Raw genomic sequence first — 19,778 nt, forward strand, 5'->3', positions numbered from 1 at the left:
CACACACACACACACACACACACACACACACACACACACACACACACACACACACAGCTACATTGAGTTACCCACAGTTGCCTGCTGATGCTCAAGGGTTGTACTAAAGCTATCCCAGTCCAGGTCATCATGCTCAGGTTCTATCTGTGCCTCACTGGCCTCCTCTGAATCATCAGAGAGGGAGTGGCACCTCCTGCTGAAAGACATAACCTATGACACTAACTGTCTGAAAGAGCCTCCAGCGACGGACTCAGTTTCCTTCTTCTAGGTGATCAATAAAGATCCACGTCTTGTTCTCTGGCCTCAGTCTAAATGACACAGCAGTACTGACAGAGAGCAACAGCACGCTACCATCCCATCTCCAACATCAGTGTTAGCACTATCTTGCCTACTCTAAACGGTGCCTCCTCTACAGAAGCTCAACACACCTTTTGTTTTGGCTCCCTCCGTTCGTCTCACCCTCCCACTCTTGCTCGCCTTCTCACTCACTCCACTCAAGGAACAGCTGTCCGCTTTTTTCACTCCGTGCTATCAAACCCGTAAAGAAACCATCCAAAGTTTCGGTTAACGATCTGAGGTTCTTGGGGGCTCCTCTTTGACTGGGTCAATCCTCCCACAGCTCCAAGGATTTGTCTAGTCAGTTTTGCCATTATGTCTGCCTCTCCCCTTCCAGAAACAGGTGTCTATTCCCACTGACCATGGAGCTCAAGGATTTCCAAGAGTTCAAGGGGTAGGATGACAGATCACATAAATGGTGTTATGTTCTGTCGTTCACTGTTGGTAACTGTTGCTACTGTATTATCAAATCATTCACCAACATAAAGGAGAAAAAATCTGAGTATTCTCAACAAAAATGACTCAAAGGGATTTTCTTTCATTCACTCTCCATTTTGCAATTATCAGAGAGAGCTTGTATGTCTGCACCCACACAGTTTGAACAAAGCCATAGCATTCATCATCCAGTGCAGGGACAAAAGCGATATTGTACACCAAATCCAAGAGTAATTCATCCTCTGAATGAATTATTAGATCAAACATATTGCGAGGCCTGATTGGTTACTAGAATATGTCTGTGATTTGAGCATAAAGATTATGAACAAGCTCTGCTGAGAAACATTTTGATGAAATTGGGCTGAAGCTGAATTGGGTGAAGCGACATCAAGACCCTATATCCATGGCTGTACATGTCTTTTAGAAGGTACCACAAATCCATGTTACTCAGCACGAGCTATTTCATGCATACTAGGCCAAAAAACCTACACAGCACAGTTGCAGACGTCAACATCGTGAGTTTTAAACCAAATAACGCCAACAACTTTATTCTCCTCTTTCACCACACAGTGAAGCCTCTTCATCAAACTGAATAGCCATTACACCCACTCAGACAACACAGACAACAAAGGCATACTCTAACGGCAATAAGCAACCATTCACGGGGAACAAAATTCATGGTATTTAACCCCTGACACTTTTATTAGAGCTGTAAACCATAAATTAAAATGACAAATATTGTTCCTAACACGCTGTAAAATGGGTTAGCCGTCAAAAGGATTTCGTTCAAATTTAAGGATTTGTGATGAATTCCTGGGACATTACAACTACAACACTGGTGCACCGCGTTGTTTAACTTCGAAGTAGAAAGCCAAACACAGAGTTTGTTTTATCAATTGAATCTAAGTGGGGTTTTCCACACAGACAAAAGCGAGCTAGATTCAGGATACGGGCAATCGAGATCAAAGCATTATGGGAAGTCCCTTTGCATGACCGAGATCTGATGTATGTACTAAAGTAAAAGGTAATATTCACCCATATGAAATTATTTCCTTGTTTGAGTTCTGACTGAACCTCCCATGAGCCTTCAAAGTATGACACAGGTCTCAGGTAACCTGGAATTAGATTTAGAACGGGCCCCTCAGGCCCTAAGTACACATCAGAGAGCAGAGGAGGAAAAGGTTACAGGTTCACGGAAGGCCCAAAGATGTTTTTCAGAATCAAAGACGACTGGTTTAAGATTTTATTATCTATACCATGAAAAAAATCCCTTTCCTTTCTGGACCTTTTCTTACCTATTGAACTCTTGAACACCAATGTGTGCAATACTGGACAGAGCATAGTACACATATGCAAAGGAATTACTTATATTTAGTTTTGGGGGTCATGGGTTCTACCACTCAAATCCTTAAGGCTCACCAGTTGACTGTCGTAAATATGCTTTATCTTGCTTAAGACGACCATGAAGAGGAAAAATAGTGGGTTTTAGAGGGTAATATCAACCATTGTCTCTGTGCCTTAATATGCACAGTATCTTTCCCTAAAGGTGATTTGTCATGAAGAACAAAATAAATGTTAATTAACGTGAGGATACTGAATGTATCGAATCAAGCCAATGTGTTAAAAAAAAAAATAGGGTGATCAGTTGTTCATCTTTTCACCATCATGTTATCCTAAAACAACTTCTTGACTCCAGTGGCTTACTTATAGCTGGAAACAATAGCAATACGTATAAGTCCTTTAAATTTTTATTCAGATCTTTCATCTTAAGGTTGGGCTTAGTTTATTTGGTTTTATATTTAGTTTTAGTGTCTAACAATTTTGAAAATGCACCTTAAAATGAAACATAAACATAAGTTTAATTTCAAAATACATTGGAAGTTCTGTATGAAAGATTTTCTTAATAACATGAACACACTGTAATACATGCTAAAAAGCATTTACATTCTAGGAGGAGTTGCTAGTTTCTGGTTATTTAAGTAAGAAACAACTAGCTAATTGGAAGGGGTAGCAACCATTGGGTACCCCTCGCTACTTAAACATATAAGTTGGTTGATAAAACATTATTGTCACTTCTGTTGAAGCAAAACTACTACAAACAGCTCAGAATCAACTGCTCTAACAGATACCTGTGAAATAGTCTGTGGCAAAAGACTTACAGACTTAAGACTTTTAAAAAATTAGCTAGCTTGTTACATCTCACTTCTGTCCTCAATTCACAGAAGCTGATGACAAAAAGTAGCGATACTAATAGCTAACTTAGCAATCATAGGCCATTATATGTTTGTTTATTTTGTTTCAATTAAAATTTAGTCGTCTCTTTCAACCGATTTGATGTTAGCTACTACATGGTCATGACAAGTGTGAAAATCAGCAATTACAATTGCTAGTGATAGAAAAGCCTTAGTCACTTTCTTACTTTCACTGTTGTCCTCTATATTAAAACATTCAGGACATTAGTCTAATATTTGGCTACTTTCCTAAGCGGTTTCTCAATATGTGTTCTTCTCTGTACTTGCATTCTCATGGACTTGTGAAACATCATCAGTCACAGCCTAAGCACTGTTCCAATTCAAAGTTCACATCTAGCCAATTACAGGTCAAATACCCAAATGTGTCCTTGACTCGTGGGTTTTATCAAGGATGCAGAAGAACAGGAGTCCAGACTTGACGCACTCCATATTGAGAAATGGCTTAGGTGACTTGTGCGGACTTGGGTAGTCAAGTTTCCCAGAATGCATTTCACACAAAGTCTGGTCTCCCAAGCTGAACTTAGCAAGTCTGTACTCCGCATTTAGAAACAGTTCGAGACCCAGGGGCGTTTCTAGCTATTGAAAAGACCAGGCTAAGTCCGGGGCTAAGAAAACCGGAGCTTTTCATCTAGGTACGTGCGTCTTCCAACTTTGCTTGCACTGCGCAGCACTTGATTACTCCCCCCTCCTTCAGACGCTGCAAGTCAAGTTCTGCTCTGTTACACAGTCAGTCTGTTGTTTTGCCCTAAACACTTCCTTTTTCGGGGTGAAATTATTCGAGGCGAGGCTTAAAATATTCCAGGCCATAGCCCCGAAAGATCAGACCTAACGACACCACTCCCGAGACCTGTATTTATGTCTACTCATAAACATAATGTAATTCTGAGTTGTGATCATTTGATATGTATGAATTTCTTTTGAAACACAAAATTGCAAAATTTGTCAAACAGTATTACAAACTTTTTCAGTTCCACATCCCACAATATATAATATATGGTGCACTATCAAGGTTTAGTCATCAGGGAATATTTTCAAGGACCACACAGCCCAAATTTTATGAGGCATTACATAGCTATTTTCGAGGAACAGTCAGACAAATGCAGTGCTGATATTGGTAATGAACTGCAGCAGGTGACTGCCTGTCACAACCTGCACCGCCATTTTGGACTTTTGGTTTGCCATGTCTTTGTGCTCCTGTTCTTTGTCTGTCTCCGCCCCTCACCTGTTCCTGTTTTGTCTCATTATTACCTTGTTAATTTTATCCAATCCTGTTTTGCCCTGTTTAGTTCTCCCTCTATTTAAGTCCTAGTGTTTGCCTTGTCCATTGTCTATCGTTGTTTGTGTTTTGGTGCACACTGTCTTGCTGCACCTTTTTGTTAATGGCTTTTGTTATTAGTTTACACCTGTATTTGGATCTTCGTTTTAAGTAAAGTCTTCCGTTTTTTCACCCACATCATCGTGTCTTTGCACTTGGGTCCTGCACCACACCACCAGCGTAACACTGCCAGAGGAGCAATATGCTGAAAAGTTTATGAACACATCAGCATCAGAGGTTCCTCTCACAAACAGGACATTTTGCCTTAGGTGTTTATTCTTTTAAACTTAAAAAATAGCTGTACTTTCAAAGGTAGAAGCAATAAATGTTCATTTTGATGTAATAGAAAGCAATTAATATGTTACAAGGGCCAACACAGCTTTGAGTTTTTTAATTATAACAAACAGGAACTTGGACTGGAAGAGATTACGTAGTAACTAATAACAAGCATTTAATGGTCTATTTAAATTTTAAATAGTTGCCATAGATGTGAGCTGGATGCATGGGCTTTGCATCTCTCTCTCTCTCTCTCTCTCTCTCTCTCTCTCTCTCTCTCACTCTTTGGTTAGAGATGGCAGACCCTTTTTCAGCATTGCCATGAGCTCCAGAACAGAAACACTGAAACTACTTAAAACCTTAAAGTTCCTCCACATGCTTAAATTGGACACTTGGAATTTTCAAGAAAAGTGTTTTACATTTACTTCATATTAATATTTATGAAAGGGGCTAAGTAGTCCACTCACAGCACTTTTATTTTCTAACTACAGCTCTCTGTGGAGTCAGTGACTGTTGGACAGTATTTCATCTATGAAGGAATAAACTGTTTTTCTTCAGATACACTGTGCAGCCAAACTCATAAAAATTTGTGGAAGATAAGGATGGTTGTGACAAATATAACAGGTGCAACCAGAGACAACCACTCTGTAGGCCACACAGTGGTGACCTTGTAATGCACTGGTGAATCATGGATGATTCAAGACCAGGAATCCCTCCACATCACAGTATGGAGAAGAGCAGTGTCCTCACGGTTACACACCAGCAGCTGAGCACAGTGGTGAATAAAGAATGGGAAGAATGAGTAGAGAGAGGATACATTTTCCAAGCACACTGGAAAATGTGAGTTTTATGGTTATTATAAGAATCATAAAAGATTTGATACGTGGTATTTGGATATTGTTTATTCTCTACTGGTTTCCAGCATCTCAGAATATGGTTTAACTGTTGATGGGTACTGGTTGTTCATTGTGGAGTACTGTCCAGCAGGAGCTGGCTTGCCATCCAGTGGATTTCCCTTTATGACTATAATACACCTACATTACGTGCATATCTGAAATCGATCTTGATGAGTGAGTAAACGTGACTTTGTTTCTTATCTGTATGAAATGTATTGCAAAAAAAACACCAAATGTAAAATAGCCATTCTCCTTCTTGACAATAGTAGCATAAAAAAAAAGGTTCACAATTTTGCTCATGGCTATTCAAATGGAAATTATTTACAGCACAGTTAAATTCAAAACTCACTTACAATGTGTCCACTTTAATGTGTTTTCCATTTTATTTTCTTCTGGCACTAGAGAGAGAGAGTTCTTCCTAAAGTGAATAAATGTAATGCCATTAGGATTCTGTAAAAGTTCTTTTGAGATGTGTATACAAAGCAGCTGTCCTGTGATTCGTTTAATGACGGTTATTTTGTTTTGGATGAAGTTCCCCCTTAATACTGAGCTTAATATTCACAAAATTTTCCATTTACTGACACAGCAAATGTAGAAGCTCCAAGAGCAAGCTGACATGTGGTGTTTCAAATAAAATGGGGAGATTTCTTATAAAAAAAAAAAAAAAAAAGCCCAGTAAACGTGAGAGGGAGAAGTTATACTGAATTCAGTTCCACATTTTTACACTATCCCACTGAGATGGACTTGAAGGTAATCTGATGAATAAACCCTTGAGACTCTTGGAGAGACCAAAGTGGACAAAATAGAGTTTAAAAAAAAAACTTTAGATGAAAAAGACTCCCACCCCAGTAAACACAATCAAGAATCTCTCATCATTACGAGACTTTCACGTAATTAAATAAACTTCACAATATTTGTAGTAAATGATTCAAATAAGGGAAACTTTTGAAAGCTTAGAGCAGTTCCATACTGAATGGAATAAAACTCAAGCTGTGGCTAGACCAGGGTATCTGCTAATGCAATCAGCAGCAAAATAATCACATTTCTTGGCCTCTCAATGCAGTGGCATTTCAGCTAACGCTGGCAGACGTGCTGCTTCGCCTCTCTCCCTCCCCAAAACAAAATCCGTCACCCTGACAGAGTCAGTCATATTTCAGCCCAGCATGCCAGTGTTCAAGCAAAAAATGTGACAGTGGATTCTGCCACCCAACCAATCACTCCAGCCTATCAGTTAGTGTAACAAGAACTTGCCAGTGTACACTTCATCTCAAAAGCGCCTGGGGCAAAAAAAAACACGGAAGCCTGCCTATTCTTGAGCGAGACTGTCACAATAAAACAATCTAAGCAACTTCTGAAATAAAACTGTTGGACCTCTATCAACATTCTAATAAAGTTGAAGAAACAGAGAGTTGAGCTGCCACATTTGCTGGGAAGCGTATCATTATGTACTGTAAACTATCCCTTAGGCAAGCTAAATAATTGCTACCCTAAAATTCCTTATCATGCAGAAAACAGTGGGAACTACACTATTCATCTAAAACCTAAGGATCAACTAAAAGAGCTAATACTCACAGAATGTATCCCAGACCTCAAGCATTACTCTGAGGAAAGTAAACAATTCGTGGATGAGATTGCTGATTGACTTACAGCTCGCATCCTAATGAAAGCCTCATTCTTTTCTTTGCAAAGTGCCGAGTTCTCTTCTTCTAATTCTCGGACCCTGGAGAGCAGTCGGTCCGCCTGCTCAATCGCTTTCTTCAGCTCTTCTCTCTCTCTCATCCCTGCTTGTGCACACTTCTGCAGTGGATTAACCTGAGTAGTGGAGAAATTCATTTCTTTCAGACTCACTTGTGTCTCGATGCCCCCCCTCCTTTCCCACCCTCCAGCTCATGGGGCGTCTTGGCCAACTCAAAACAATATAAAATTTCTTCCACTGTTACAGTTCCCACTCCAGAAATGGGATCCTTCCAAACAAAAAAAAATCAAACACAAAAAAACAATCGTTTTCTAGTAATGTATTAGGGAATCTATGGTGAGTTAAGGAGGTGAAAAGCGTATTAGGAGCCCCAGTGAACTCAGTAGCTGGGTAAAGGTATGAGGACATCTGCTGAAGTGATCATGCCTTGTTCCTGATGATAGACTGTACAAATACAGTATGGCAAAAAAGGAATTTGTCTGATATTCCTTCAGTGATCCCAATTTCCAGGGGGAAAAAATCCTCCAACCAATCAGTTATACCATTTCCAAATACAAATCCAATCCAAAATATTCAGGCCAACAAAGATAAAAGAAACACAATACTTTCTCTTTTTCTGGACCTGTTCAGAATAGCGGTTTCTTTCGCACAGCGATGCAGGACGATAATTCCTCACAGTCCTGTTGATCCTTCTTTGTGAGCTGAAAAGTTCCAGGGTGACTGAGCAGTCTCACTGAGAAGGTTTGAAATAATAGAGGCTAAATAAACATGAAATAGTAATGCTGTTAGTAGGATGTATAATTTTATGGACTATACTATATCAGGTTTATGGACTGCCATTGTCCAAAGCTTTTCTCTGTGTAACTAGTTGTATGAACCTATTGTGTGAGCTAGTTATAGCTTCACTTAAAACATTAACCCCATTATAAATCTAACAGTGCCTTGCTGGGGGAAAAAAGGGCCTCCACTGTGAATTTACTTCTCAATCTTCAAGATACTGGTACTCAAAGCTCCACTTAATCCCAGCACATTATATTTCCTGCTCTACAGTCTGTCTTTCACTGATACAACACTAATACAAACATATACGAATGGTTCAGGTCTCAAGTGGGTGTGTAAATCATTACAGAAGACCAACAGTCAGCTTCAGGAGGTGCACCTTTTGAAGTAATATCAACATTGCGAATTGGGTTGAGTGCAAGATTTACACATCTGTGCTCCAACACTAAGAAATCACTGTTTTCATCGACAGCTAAAAACCTGAACAAGTTCATGGCAAGTCAAAAGCACTTCTCTGTCCTTAAGCTTTGAGGCAAAAAAAAGGCTATGCAAGAAGGCTATGCGAGAATTAGCAAAATTTAAAAAAAAAAAAAAAAAAACCTAAAGTTGCCCTTTTCTTTTTAATTGCTTGGGCAAAATATTTCACAGATAGTTACCAACTGACATAAGCTTGGAGTCATTGTGCACATATGAGCAACTATAGTACAGCTACATGCTGAAAGTTGCTGTCTGGACAAACAATACCTTGTCCATCCATGGAAAAGAGTGACCTTCAAACTCAATTCCCTGTCTTTTTAGCCAGTCAGATATGCAAAGAGGCATCTTGAATCCCTGCCATATTATTGGACCTGCTGAACTTGGAAGTCTAGAGCAGCTCTGAGTTCGGTCCCACGGCAGACATCTGCTTTTACTGCAGGTCAATCAATCTTTGGTAATATTCTCTTTGTATCTAACAAGCAATTCTGGGTAAGCTGCAAAGCATAAATTTGGCATTTCATTGCATGGAAAAACAGATGTGCACTAATTTTCCAAAGCTCACTCAGAGGTAGTTTTGAAAACAAAATCTTACAACAGATTGGAAAAAAAAATGCCTGTTACAGCTTGAATCCAGCTATCTGTGTCACTGAAAAATGTCTGTCATTTGCTTAACACTCTCTAATTCCAAAGAAAAACATCTCATGTTGACACATACCATAATTAGTACATTGTTAGGATACGGCTTTACTTTCAGGTATAATTAAAAGTACAATTTTCCATTTGTTCCCATAACAGCAAAATGTCAAAAGTGTATGTATGCATATGCGTTTCTGTGCTTATACATGTGCTCTGAATATTTGCACCAAAACATGAGAGTTGACTGTCCCTGAGCAAACATGAAGTGCCATGCATCATATTTAATATTTTACAAAACAGTCCAAGTTTTAACAGCTTTTATCCACTGACTCTACTCCTTGGACTTTCAAAGTAACAAGAAAAGGGGAATACTTTTATGATGCGTCACTGAGTATCGTCCTTGCTAATCAGAGACTTTGTTTTGCTTTCTGCACAATTGTTGTGAGAACACATTTCCTGGACTTCACCAGTAGTTACAATGTATTCCCTTCAAGGCATTATGAATAGGATAGTTTGTGTTGCAAAGTTTTCACGTTTCAACTTGATTTGAGGGGGAAAACATGTCACATCAGAATCACATGTGTCAAAGCAGCTAAATTAAGCTATTTGTTTCATATCACATTGTTAAGATATAACTGAAGTTTCCATTTAATTTGAGAGTTGTTAAATGCTGTCCCTCTGGCAAACAGACTTAGCACATTCCTTACTTCACAGTCAATTGTTCAAGTCCCAGATCATGAGCAGAAGTTTTCCAAATAAATTTGTTCCCCTACACTGCATTCCAAGTCGGAGGAGGTGACACAGATGTGAGGGTCAGGATACCAGGCACTGGAGCAGCTGTTAAGCAATTAAAATCTTTTGTGTACATTAATTTAGCCCGATTCAATATCCTTACATATCGCCTGTTTGCCAAACGAGCTTTATCAAAATCAGAACGAGTTTAAAACCAATGAACAGATTAAACAAATCAGCTTGCAGAGGAAAAAAGCAAACCACATGTTGGGAGAGCCTGCAGGATAAAGCCGTGTGAAAAGATCACTGGACGATTACAGCAACTTGTGCATCTGTATGTATTATATTACAACGTATTTGTGACAGTTAAACAACAATCATATCTGATAACTTAATTTTACTCATTTTAGGGTAGACAAACCTCTACATGGACAGCCATGCATTTGCAGATTTTTTTTGGTCTGATCAGACGTCATTCAATCTGCCACACAAAGGGTTTTGTGTGCAACCTGATTGGCTGAATCAGGTCGAACAGAACAGCATTTATACAATGCAAGTCTCCTGGAGGCTAACAGCCCACTCTTTGCTTATAAACAGAGTGAATGGCACATCTTCATATTGTAAATTAAAAAAAATGTATTTCCATTGTTTGGATACACATTTCTCATTCTCACTCTACAAGGCCTCAGTTCTTCACTATCTTGCTGTAACCATGAACAAATAAACTTTAACATTATAGTGCAGTGCAAGAACATTGATTGATTTTTAGCTTTGTTACAAGGATGTCGATATCCATCCAAACCTTGCCGTGTTTTGTGATCAAGAGGCTTTGTAAGCATGGAAGAGTCTACACATGACTCTTGACATGACACTGACAATCATTTGTGATCACTTAGCCAAAAGTTGAAACTGAACTTATAACTCTTTGAATTCCTGAAAAACTGACCAATCACATAGAAACTTATGAAAATACACACATGCACACAGACACATTTATTAAGTATATAACTGACAAGTAACAACAGAAGTGTATGAAGCCATGACTCAGACATGACTATAATCTGTTCCACTGGAATCACCACATCTGTGTCTGTCTGAATCATCATGTTATGACTTTAACAGTGTGTTAGATCATAGACCTGAGTTCTCAAATGTATTAATGCTATTATTGTCCAATTCCTCAGGGCATTGTACTGCTTCTGGTGGCATATTACAATAAGTAACTTGAGGTAATTTTTAGTCTGAAACCCCTACACTAAAAATCATATCCAGCTAGTAAAGATTTTCCCCCTGACTAACTAGATAATAGCAATGCTGAACACTATATTTAGACAAGAAAATTTTCAAGACAAATTATGCATGGTTACCCACTAAATTATATTTTGACCTAGATCTAAAAAACATCAAAGCATTTCTGATGCTATCATCTATACTGTCAACTATAAAGGCATGCATACATCAAAACCAGGTAGACCATAAAAGCATCTCCCCAAGGGAGACAAGGATCTGATACCAGCTTTCAAACCACCACTATGAGGCTAAAAGTACAGAATACAGAAAGAATCTTTATGAAAAGGGAGAGAACAGAGAGATTCAGGTACAGAGAGGGAGAGAGTGCACCAGTTTAATAGATTACGCTGCTAATTTTTTCACATTTTCAACTGTCTCCACATCGTTTATCAAAGACTTGTTTTTCAACCTTTAGGTGGGAAGGTGGGATTGTGGTCACTCATCAGAAGCTTCACATGCCCTGTTTGACCTATGTGCTGCTCTTAAATGTTTGCATTCCTGAAGCGCATGTGTGAGTCTGGTTCTAGTCTGCACATTAGCACTTGACAGTCCTAAAGGCACTCTCAAGGTAAACACTGGGAGGCCTTCTATTCTTCACCGCTGAAAAAGTGGAAAAATGAATTCTTCCTTTCACCTGAGTGAATGTGTAAGACCCCGCTCCAAGCAAAGAAAGAAAGAAAGGAATAGGAGTGAATAAAAAGGTATGTATACAGACCTCCCCACAGGTGTGCAGGGGCGGGGGGAGCCTTGATAACAGAAGTGAGGAGCTATATATAGAGGAGCAGATGCAGACTTACGTGTGCCAAAGGCTTGCCGTGGAGGCCAATGATGGGTCGGTACTGATGAAAGTCAGTTTGGATCACGCACACTCTCTTCTCCATCCTCAGCAGGAGCAGAATCTCCCCATCCTGCTTTCCTCCACGCTCACAGAGGAAGTGAAGTTTCTGTTACCTGACCCCGAGCGGTGCCGCATGCCCACACGCAGGGGGGAGGGAACTCCGGCGCAAAAGGGAGAACACTGAACGAGCTCCAACACACTCCCCAACACCTCCCCACTCAACCATCACCACCCACTGTCAGCTCCACAGCCTAAAAAGTCTCCTGCACAGTATTCCAAGCTGGTTAACCCTCTACCTGCTGGACAAACCATCTCTTTGAAATCTGTTCCAAACGTCTCATTTGAAAAAAGAAAAGTAATACTAACAAGGATGCATTAAAGGGGATTTCTCGCTATTGCAGATTATTAATGAGTATTTGATTACACTCTCTGATAATATCCAAAGCTCCGTAGAGAAATAAAAAATCCTGTCAATGATTAAAACCAAACAAGTGGTGTCACGCACTCCGTGCAGTCATGACAGTCATATCAACAGGAATGAATGTGACAGATATTTATTTGTACATTTACAGATAAACATTTAAATGTTTGTTAAGTTTATATAAATCAAACCAAGTCAGCGTATTCTTGCCAGGGCTGGCTATTCAAAAAGAAATGCACTTGAGCACATAGCAAAATATTTACGTTTAAGAGCAGTTCACAGTTCTCCTACTGTGAGGGTGTGGATTGTCTGACTCAGGATCAAGTGCTGACATTGCTCTTCAGCGTTCATCTCACTCTGTCCAACTCAGATTGAACTTAACACGTCTGACAACCTGTTCTCAGAGAGCTACTTAGAAAGCATGAAATTATATTTATAAAGAACATGATGAACATGTAAGAAAAGACAGGCACCGTAAGCTTGAATTTGAGTCGTCTTAACAACAGAAACTACCCGTTCCTTTAAGTCTGACGAAAAGAGAAGAATGGCACCTGAAGTTTTAGCGTCAGCAGCGTTATATTCTGTGGACACTTTTCACTTCCTTCTTCTTCTTCTTCTTCTTTTTTTTTCATAACACCTGTGGATTGTTGAAAGGACCCATAAAAATGATACATATTCCCTTCAATTTTATGTATGATCTTTACTCTCATTAAAGCAATGTCGTTAAAACCATCTGTCCTAAAATATGATTAGAGAGCAGAAAAAAAATACAGCCCGCTCCCGACCAGTGCTCGTGGGAATTCTAAATCTGTCATCTCCGTACACCCCATTGAACAATGATTTCCTATACAGGCACACGGAGACGACAACCAGCCGAGTGATCTATTTGGGTTACAAATGTCATTTGGCAGAGGAGAGTCATTTCAAGGTCAAGCAGTCCCTCTGAAACTCTACTTGACCTTACATTTCACCGTTATGATCAAAGTACTTTTACGGGCAAACACAGCTTCACCATTCCGTACTTAGTTATCTGCGTAAGTACAGAGTGTTTTCTTAAGAGACAGTCTAAAGTAAACAGAAACAAAGAGATTCGTGATTAAAGCACTATTATTTCTTTGGCCTATCTTGAAACGGTAGCTACTTAACAAACTAAATAATTAAGTTAAAAGCAGATTTGCTTCTTGCCGTTGTTTTTTTTTTTTTCTTTTTTTTTTAAACTTAAAATAACTCCATGGGTATGGGTTTAATGGGTTCCCAACAGCTGTGTCTGTGGGGTTTCAGGATGTTAGCATTAGCATCCTTAACTTGAAACAGTGCAAGATTTGAAGACCAATGGTTCAGACTAGCCAATCTGTGGCCTGATACATTTCTAGGAAGGGATTCTAACCAGGGGAATGTGAGGACATTGTTAAATGCCCTGAGACAGAGTCCTTTAAGGATGGGAAGAATTTGTGGGGAAACAAAAATTTGAACTTTTCCATTAAATAATATTTTTCAAATCCAAGACAGTCCACGACATTGGATATGCCACATAAATCTAACATTTTAAACAGTATTTAATGCTTTAGTGTATCTGAGTAAGCAAGTGAGAGTACACACTGATGGAAGTTTATTGTGTGCTGCCTTGAAGGTAGGCCAGCTCATCAGGCAAAGATTGCTCCCTGGCATCCAGCCACATCTCACTGAATGGTGTCTCTTGTTTGGTTTATCGTCCATGTTAAATGATAAACAGCGACTGTTTCTCTCAAGCATACCCACTGCCATTTACACATACATCTAGAAAGGACCATTTATTTAACCCACATTAGAACATGCTCCACTTCAAAGGAATGATCATGTGCAAATATGACATTTTAGGCATTGCTTGGGCATGTTAGTTCTATGACACCAGATGTTATATATGGATGAGTCACCCCTAAGAAACAAAGTCTACCACTGGACATGATCGTTACTGTAGAGAACAAATGTCCTCATAAGCTTATTCTTCTAAAATGCTTTGCAGACTACCTCTGCATGTTAACACTATCAGCTTTTCATGAAGTACTACTCTAATGAAAGGTTTTTACTCTTTAATTGCTATAATTTCACTATATTCGAGCTGGATCTAATTATAGGGTTTATTAACTTATGTTTTCTCGGAGCATTATTTGATGCCATCATTGGAGAGAAAAATGGTTCCAGGTTGGCAGTTCCGACACTTTGGTGGAATCTGATAAATTAACGGTCTGGAAAAGCATAATTATGCTTTTTTTTTTCCCCTTTGACACTGATTACAACTTTGGCCTGGTGTCATCTTTTATCACGGTACGCTTGCATGACATTTCACGTAGAACTGCTTGAATGTTTATGCATATCTTTACACAAAGTTTAAAAAAAAAAAAACTAAAATGGACAACAAAAATGGTACTTGCTGCATTGAGGGTTTAATGGGCTACATTTTGGTAGCACTACAGTTCTTGCAACAGTGAGTACATAAAACAACAGTAAAAGATTTACTGGAACAATTTTTGGTATCCTAATTAGTAGGATATATTTTATTAAAACTCAAAAGTGGACAACAGCTTTACAAATTACTAAGTTGGTCTGTGTAATTTCAGTTTTGGTTTATGAGGTTTAAAATATACATTTGACAGAGCAATTATTACATTAATCCCACAGATATGTATTTAAGAGGTTAATATATCATGGAACATTTGTTGTTTCTTGTCAACTGAAGTCTCTGCTGAGAATTTTCCAAACATTCAAGAGAAAACCAGAGATATTGTCATAAATCAACACAGACTGCTGAGATTAATGTTTCCCAGTACTGGAGGCACATTTAAACAGTAAAAAGCAAGTATAAATTTATATTTTAAAAAAACGAAAAAGTGTGGTATTATGAGATTAAAAGATGAGATTCTACATAACGCTTGCCTATGCTCAACATGGTAGTCAGGTTAGCATAATTACAGTGATTTGTATGCCCCAATGATTTCTGCCTCCATTTCTTCCAAGTGGATAAAAGTAAGTGCGTGTGTGTGTGTGTGTGTGTGTGTGTTTCATTGGTTACTTACAAATCCAGCTGTGGAAAATAATAGTTCAAATATGTCTTGCTGGCATTTGCTACTGTCAAAAAAAGAAAGTGAAGAAAAAAAAAATACCAGCTCTTAGAATGCCCCCTGTTGGTGTCATTAAAGTCATCTGTCTGACAGGAATTAAATAAAACAGGAGGATTTTTTCAATTATATTAATTTCTTAACAAAAACCACAATAGCTGATACTAGAACTTTTTTTTTACTGAATGCTATATCATTTTTCACATTTGATAAAACTATTCAGTGTGGAATACTAAAGAAAGTAAAATTCTTTACTAATTTGGAAAATAGTTGCTTCACAGTAACTGCTGTAAAGTCTGAGTTTAATTGGATCAGCCTCACGTGGCCCATTGGCTGAGACAAAGTCTCGGTGATTTCCGCGAATCATTACAGCTGGCAGCTCCCTGTATGTGCCACCTTCACTGAGTAACTTAATACACTTAAATGCAGACAAAGTCTTAAAAACAGGGACTCTACTGAGCTGCAGTTACAGTATTCAACTGGAAAAGCTGCACAGGGCACTGATTCATTATTCGCCCCTGTAAACCACAATATTTTTGTCTGTTTCGTGCACTTTGATCTCATAGAGCATGTTAGGGGGGAGCAAATGTACTAAGCTGTCCCAAATATACACGGCCACATTTTCAGTCGTGCTGCAAAGAAGAAGCAAGAAAAACGCATTAACACAATTGAGTTAAGAAAGCAGAACAAATAAATGAAGTAAGGTAATGAAATTTGGGCATAATGTATAGCAGATGAATCATAATTTTGTGACTGGAAGAGTTTTAGACTCATACCTAACAACATTGGCAAAGTATGGCACGTCCTTGTCAAGATTTTTATGGTCAAGCGGTTTCATGATAGCCTGCTGTAAATTGAACGAAAAATGTATATGTGAATTCTATTCATGCTTTTTTCTATTCATTCTATTCATGCTATTCATTCAACACTCAAAAGAACTTAAAATAAAGCAGTGTATCGTTGTTGAACCTTTTACTTCAAAACAATATACTTACAAAATGCTCCAAAATCTTGGTGTGGTCTATGATATTTGAAGTACTTTATTACTTCATTGAAGCCACAGAAAGGATCTCACCTCTATGTATTGTTTCAAGTCGGTGAGGTTCATCACCATGCCGGTCTGCCGGTCAATCTGTGAAAAGATAAATCACAGCTATTCTAGGTTTCTCTGGATGCACAAAGACGATTTATAGACTACACACTGGTGAGAATCCACTGTTACTACCTGGCACATGACACTGCTGAATGCTGTATATCACAATAGCTCATATGACATACTTTGTAAGAGATCAAATATTAATTATATTTCAGAAATATACATAGTCCATGTAGTGCATACCTTTCCTCGTACTGTCACCTCAACTGAAAAGATAGAACATATACAATTATCTGAGATAATGCAGGTGGAAAATGGTGAAAATTCAGTCAAATCTGAGTGAGGATCTGTGTATGGTGGCCTTGAGAAGTTGGCAGTAAAATTCAGTGACTCCGTACAGAACTAACCTTTGTAATTATGGCCATGGCCATGAGGGTTGTTACATTTTCCAAATATCTTCTTGTTTTCTTCATCACTTAATGATTTACTAAACAGACATAAAAATCAAACATAAAAATACATATAAGCGTACAGCGTCAAATCACACAAAAAAGACCTTTCTCGTTGACATCAGATTTGCATAAAAATACAACTCCCATAGTTCTCTTGGGTCAACGCAACAGGTTTCAGTCGTAGCAAGCTGTTAAGACTATGAGGGATCACACAAAGCAACGTTCAAGAATCTCGTTCTAAATTGTCACAGCTTAACAACACATGCAGCTTCACGTACACATATGTTCTGTACACCGTTTGTAGAACTGATGTCCGTAAGATCTGTGCACTGTAAAACTATAGATGACGTGCAATTCGATGCATATAATGTTGGTTACTCCTGCAGTTACGGAAAACGCAACCTTTACAGAGCTAAGCGATATATTGTGCTCACGTAAGATACTAATTCAGATCACCTCTACGCTCTAAAAACAGGCAAATACCCATTATTTGACAGGAAAATAAAGCATCAGTATTTACCTGTGCAAGCGATGGCAAGCACTAAAACTCTCCACTCGTGTAATGTAACATATACGCTCAGCAACACCGCTTCCATTATTTGTTTCACCCTCCATTGTACCCTCAAGAGACTGCACTATTGTTTGTGACACTGTTTTATTAGTAATGTTTCTTTTGAAAGATCGTAAGCTAGCAGGGTACTATGGAACTACACTTATTAAAAAGCAGCAGTCTGATTGGGACAGACAGGGTGCCGCCTTCATCCGGGAACGTTAGTATAAGCATACGCAAGCATTTAACCGATTAAAGTGTGACATTAACATTTTCAAAGCATGTTAAAACAGAGGGTAAATGACTAAAAAAAGAGCTTAAATAAATAAGCAGTGTATCATTCAATTTAATTTTACTAATCGTATTAAAATACATGTTTCATCTTGTTTGCCGGAGTTTTAAGCCTTTATTTATTCATTCATTCATTCATTCACTTATTTATTTATTTATTTATTTTTAATGAGCAAATGTTCGAGAACGGAATCAGGAACAATTCAACTATCATAGTAGTAGCTTATACATACTATTCTATTATACCACGATAGTATTTGTTTTTTATGATCTTGTGTGAGATTTTCATAACTTCAGGATATCTCTATATTTCAATTCATATTGTCTGAATTATTCATGTCTTATATTCTTACTTTGCCATATTAGATGTCTTTTCACACAGCACATTAAAATCAGGTGAATAATAAATTATTTCTTGCTCATTTACTGGCTCGTGATGCAGTCATACTTGTTTGGGCCTTTAACCAACCGTGAACAGTCTTATCCCTGTATGACACACAGAAGTTTATGTCAGTCTTTTAAAGTCTTTCAGTTAGACTTAATATGTATTACCAATAAACAAAAGAAGCAATGTGAAATGGAGTACTTTGCTGCATGCGATAGGTTTCAACCACAAGAGGTGAGTTATGCAACTGTGTGGAACCGTATGGCAATTTAATCAAAATGTATTAAATAAGATCAGGAGGTCTCCTGCTGTCAGATAAGCCCAGAAGGTTAATCTCTTATGGCTAACTCCTTATCTAATATGATATGTTCCAGGAAAAAGTCTAACTGTGCTCTTCAATCAAATCAAAAAATGGCCTAACCAGTGTGAGAAATCCATCCCTCTTAATCCAGAACAATACGAATTTGCGTTTAAATAGCTGACCACTTAATTGCACAGAACTATCGGTGAAGAAGTGACTGAGGCCTTCACCTCCAAGACCATACCGTGCACAATGGGGAACAGTAAAAGTGGTTCGCTCTCTAAAGAGCTCCTGGAGGACTTGAAATTAAACACAAAATACAGTGAGGAGCAGCTGTATACCTGGTACCAGACCTTCTTGAGAGAGTGCCCAAGCGGTCGGATCAGCAAGGAGCAATTTGAGAACATCTATGCCAGTTTCTTCCCAGACGCTGACCCAAAAGCATACGCCCAGCATGTTTTCCGAAGCTTTGATACGGACAGCGATGGCACCCTGGACTTTAAGGAGTACATTGTGGCTCTGCATCTCACTTCATCTGGGAAGACCATGCAAAAGCTTGAGTGGGCCTTCGCCTTGTATGACGTCGACCGGAACGGTACCATAACCAAGAACGAAATTCACGAAATCGTCAAGGTGATATTTTAAGAAAAACATTGCTGTTCATTAAAATGTGGTAACCTTGTAATCCTGTATCATCCACTCACTTACCAACAGTTTATGTCACATCTCGAAAGATCTAAGGTGTCAACACAAAAAATAAATAAATAAATTGAACCCTGTTAATTTTGCAAATGATTGTTTGCTAACCTGCTATAGTAAACTGTATCAGTATTTCTTTTTTTTACTAGTATTAACAATAGTACTATATCTGTTTGTGTATGGTCAATATTGCAGTCAATATTCAACATGATCTCCAAAGAAGACCAGAAAAATCTCCCTGATGATGAAAACACCCCTGAAAAAAGAACAGATAAAATCTGGAATTTTTTTGGGAAGAAAGAAAATGGTAAGAGCTTGTTTCAATTCACTGACTAAGGTTTAAAGTTATTTGAAAGCTGCTACAGTTACTGATGTCTATTCTCAGCATTGTTCTTCATTTCCTTTTACAGATAAAATAACAGAAGGAGAGTTCATTCAAGGAGTGATGGACAATAAGAATATTCTCAGACTGATCCAATTTGACGAACCACAGAAGGTCCAAGAGAGGCTAAAAGAGAAGAAGCAGTAA

General features: G+C 38.4%; 3 protein-coding genes across 3 annotated transcripts in view; 1 reads left to right on the forward strand and 2 right to left on the reverse strand.

Annotated features, from left to right (window-relative positions):
- Positions 1-12,002, reverse strand: part of LOC115812612 (myosin-16) — a 34,267-nt gene extending 22,265 nt beyond the window's left edge. The window contains exons 1-2 of the mRNA XM_030775095.1: positions 11,919-12,002; positions 7,158-7,322 (exon numbers count right to left, since the gene is read on the reverse strand). Of these exons, the coding sequence (XP_030630955.1) occupies positions 7,158-7,322; positions 11,919-12,002 (249 nt within the window). The remainder of the gene's footprint in view (positions 1-7,157; positions 7,323-11,918) is intronic.
- Positions 12,003-14,884: 2,882 nt separating this feature from the next.
- On the reverse strand, positions 14,885-17,736 carry pts (6-pyruvoyltetrahydropterin synthase). Its single transcript, XM_030773937.1, has 6 exons — positions 17,544-17,736; positions 16,979-17,058; positions 16,815-16,837; positions 16,551-16,607; positions 16,252-16,322; positions 14,885-16,107 (listed from the first exon to the last, which is right to left on the reverse strand). The coding sequence occupies exons 1-6, from the start codon at positions 17,636-17,638 to the stop codon at positions 15,984-15,986; spliced, it is 450 nt and encodes a 149-aa protein (XP_030629797.1). The 5' UTR covers positions 17,639-17,736; the 3' UTR covers positions 14,885-15,983.
- A 1,066-nt stretch (positions 17,737-18,802) lies between these two features.
- rcvrnb (recoverin b) lies at positions 18,803-19,778 on the forward strand. The gene is made up of 3 exons (XM_030775643.1): positions 18,803-19,183; positions 19,445-19,556; positions 19,660-19,778. Exons 1-3 carry the CDS (start codon positions 18,803-18,805, stop codon positions 19,776-19,778), a joined length of 612 nt encoding a protein of 203 aa, XP_030631503.1.

The sequence above is a fragment of the Chanos chanos genome, chromosome 5, assembly GCF_902362185.1.
Source record: "Chanos chanos chromosome 5, fChaCha1.1, whole genome shotgun sequence".
Lineage (NCBI taxonomy): Eukaryota > Metazoa > Chordata > Actinopteri > Gonorynchiformes > Chanidae > Chanos > Chanos chanos.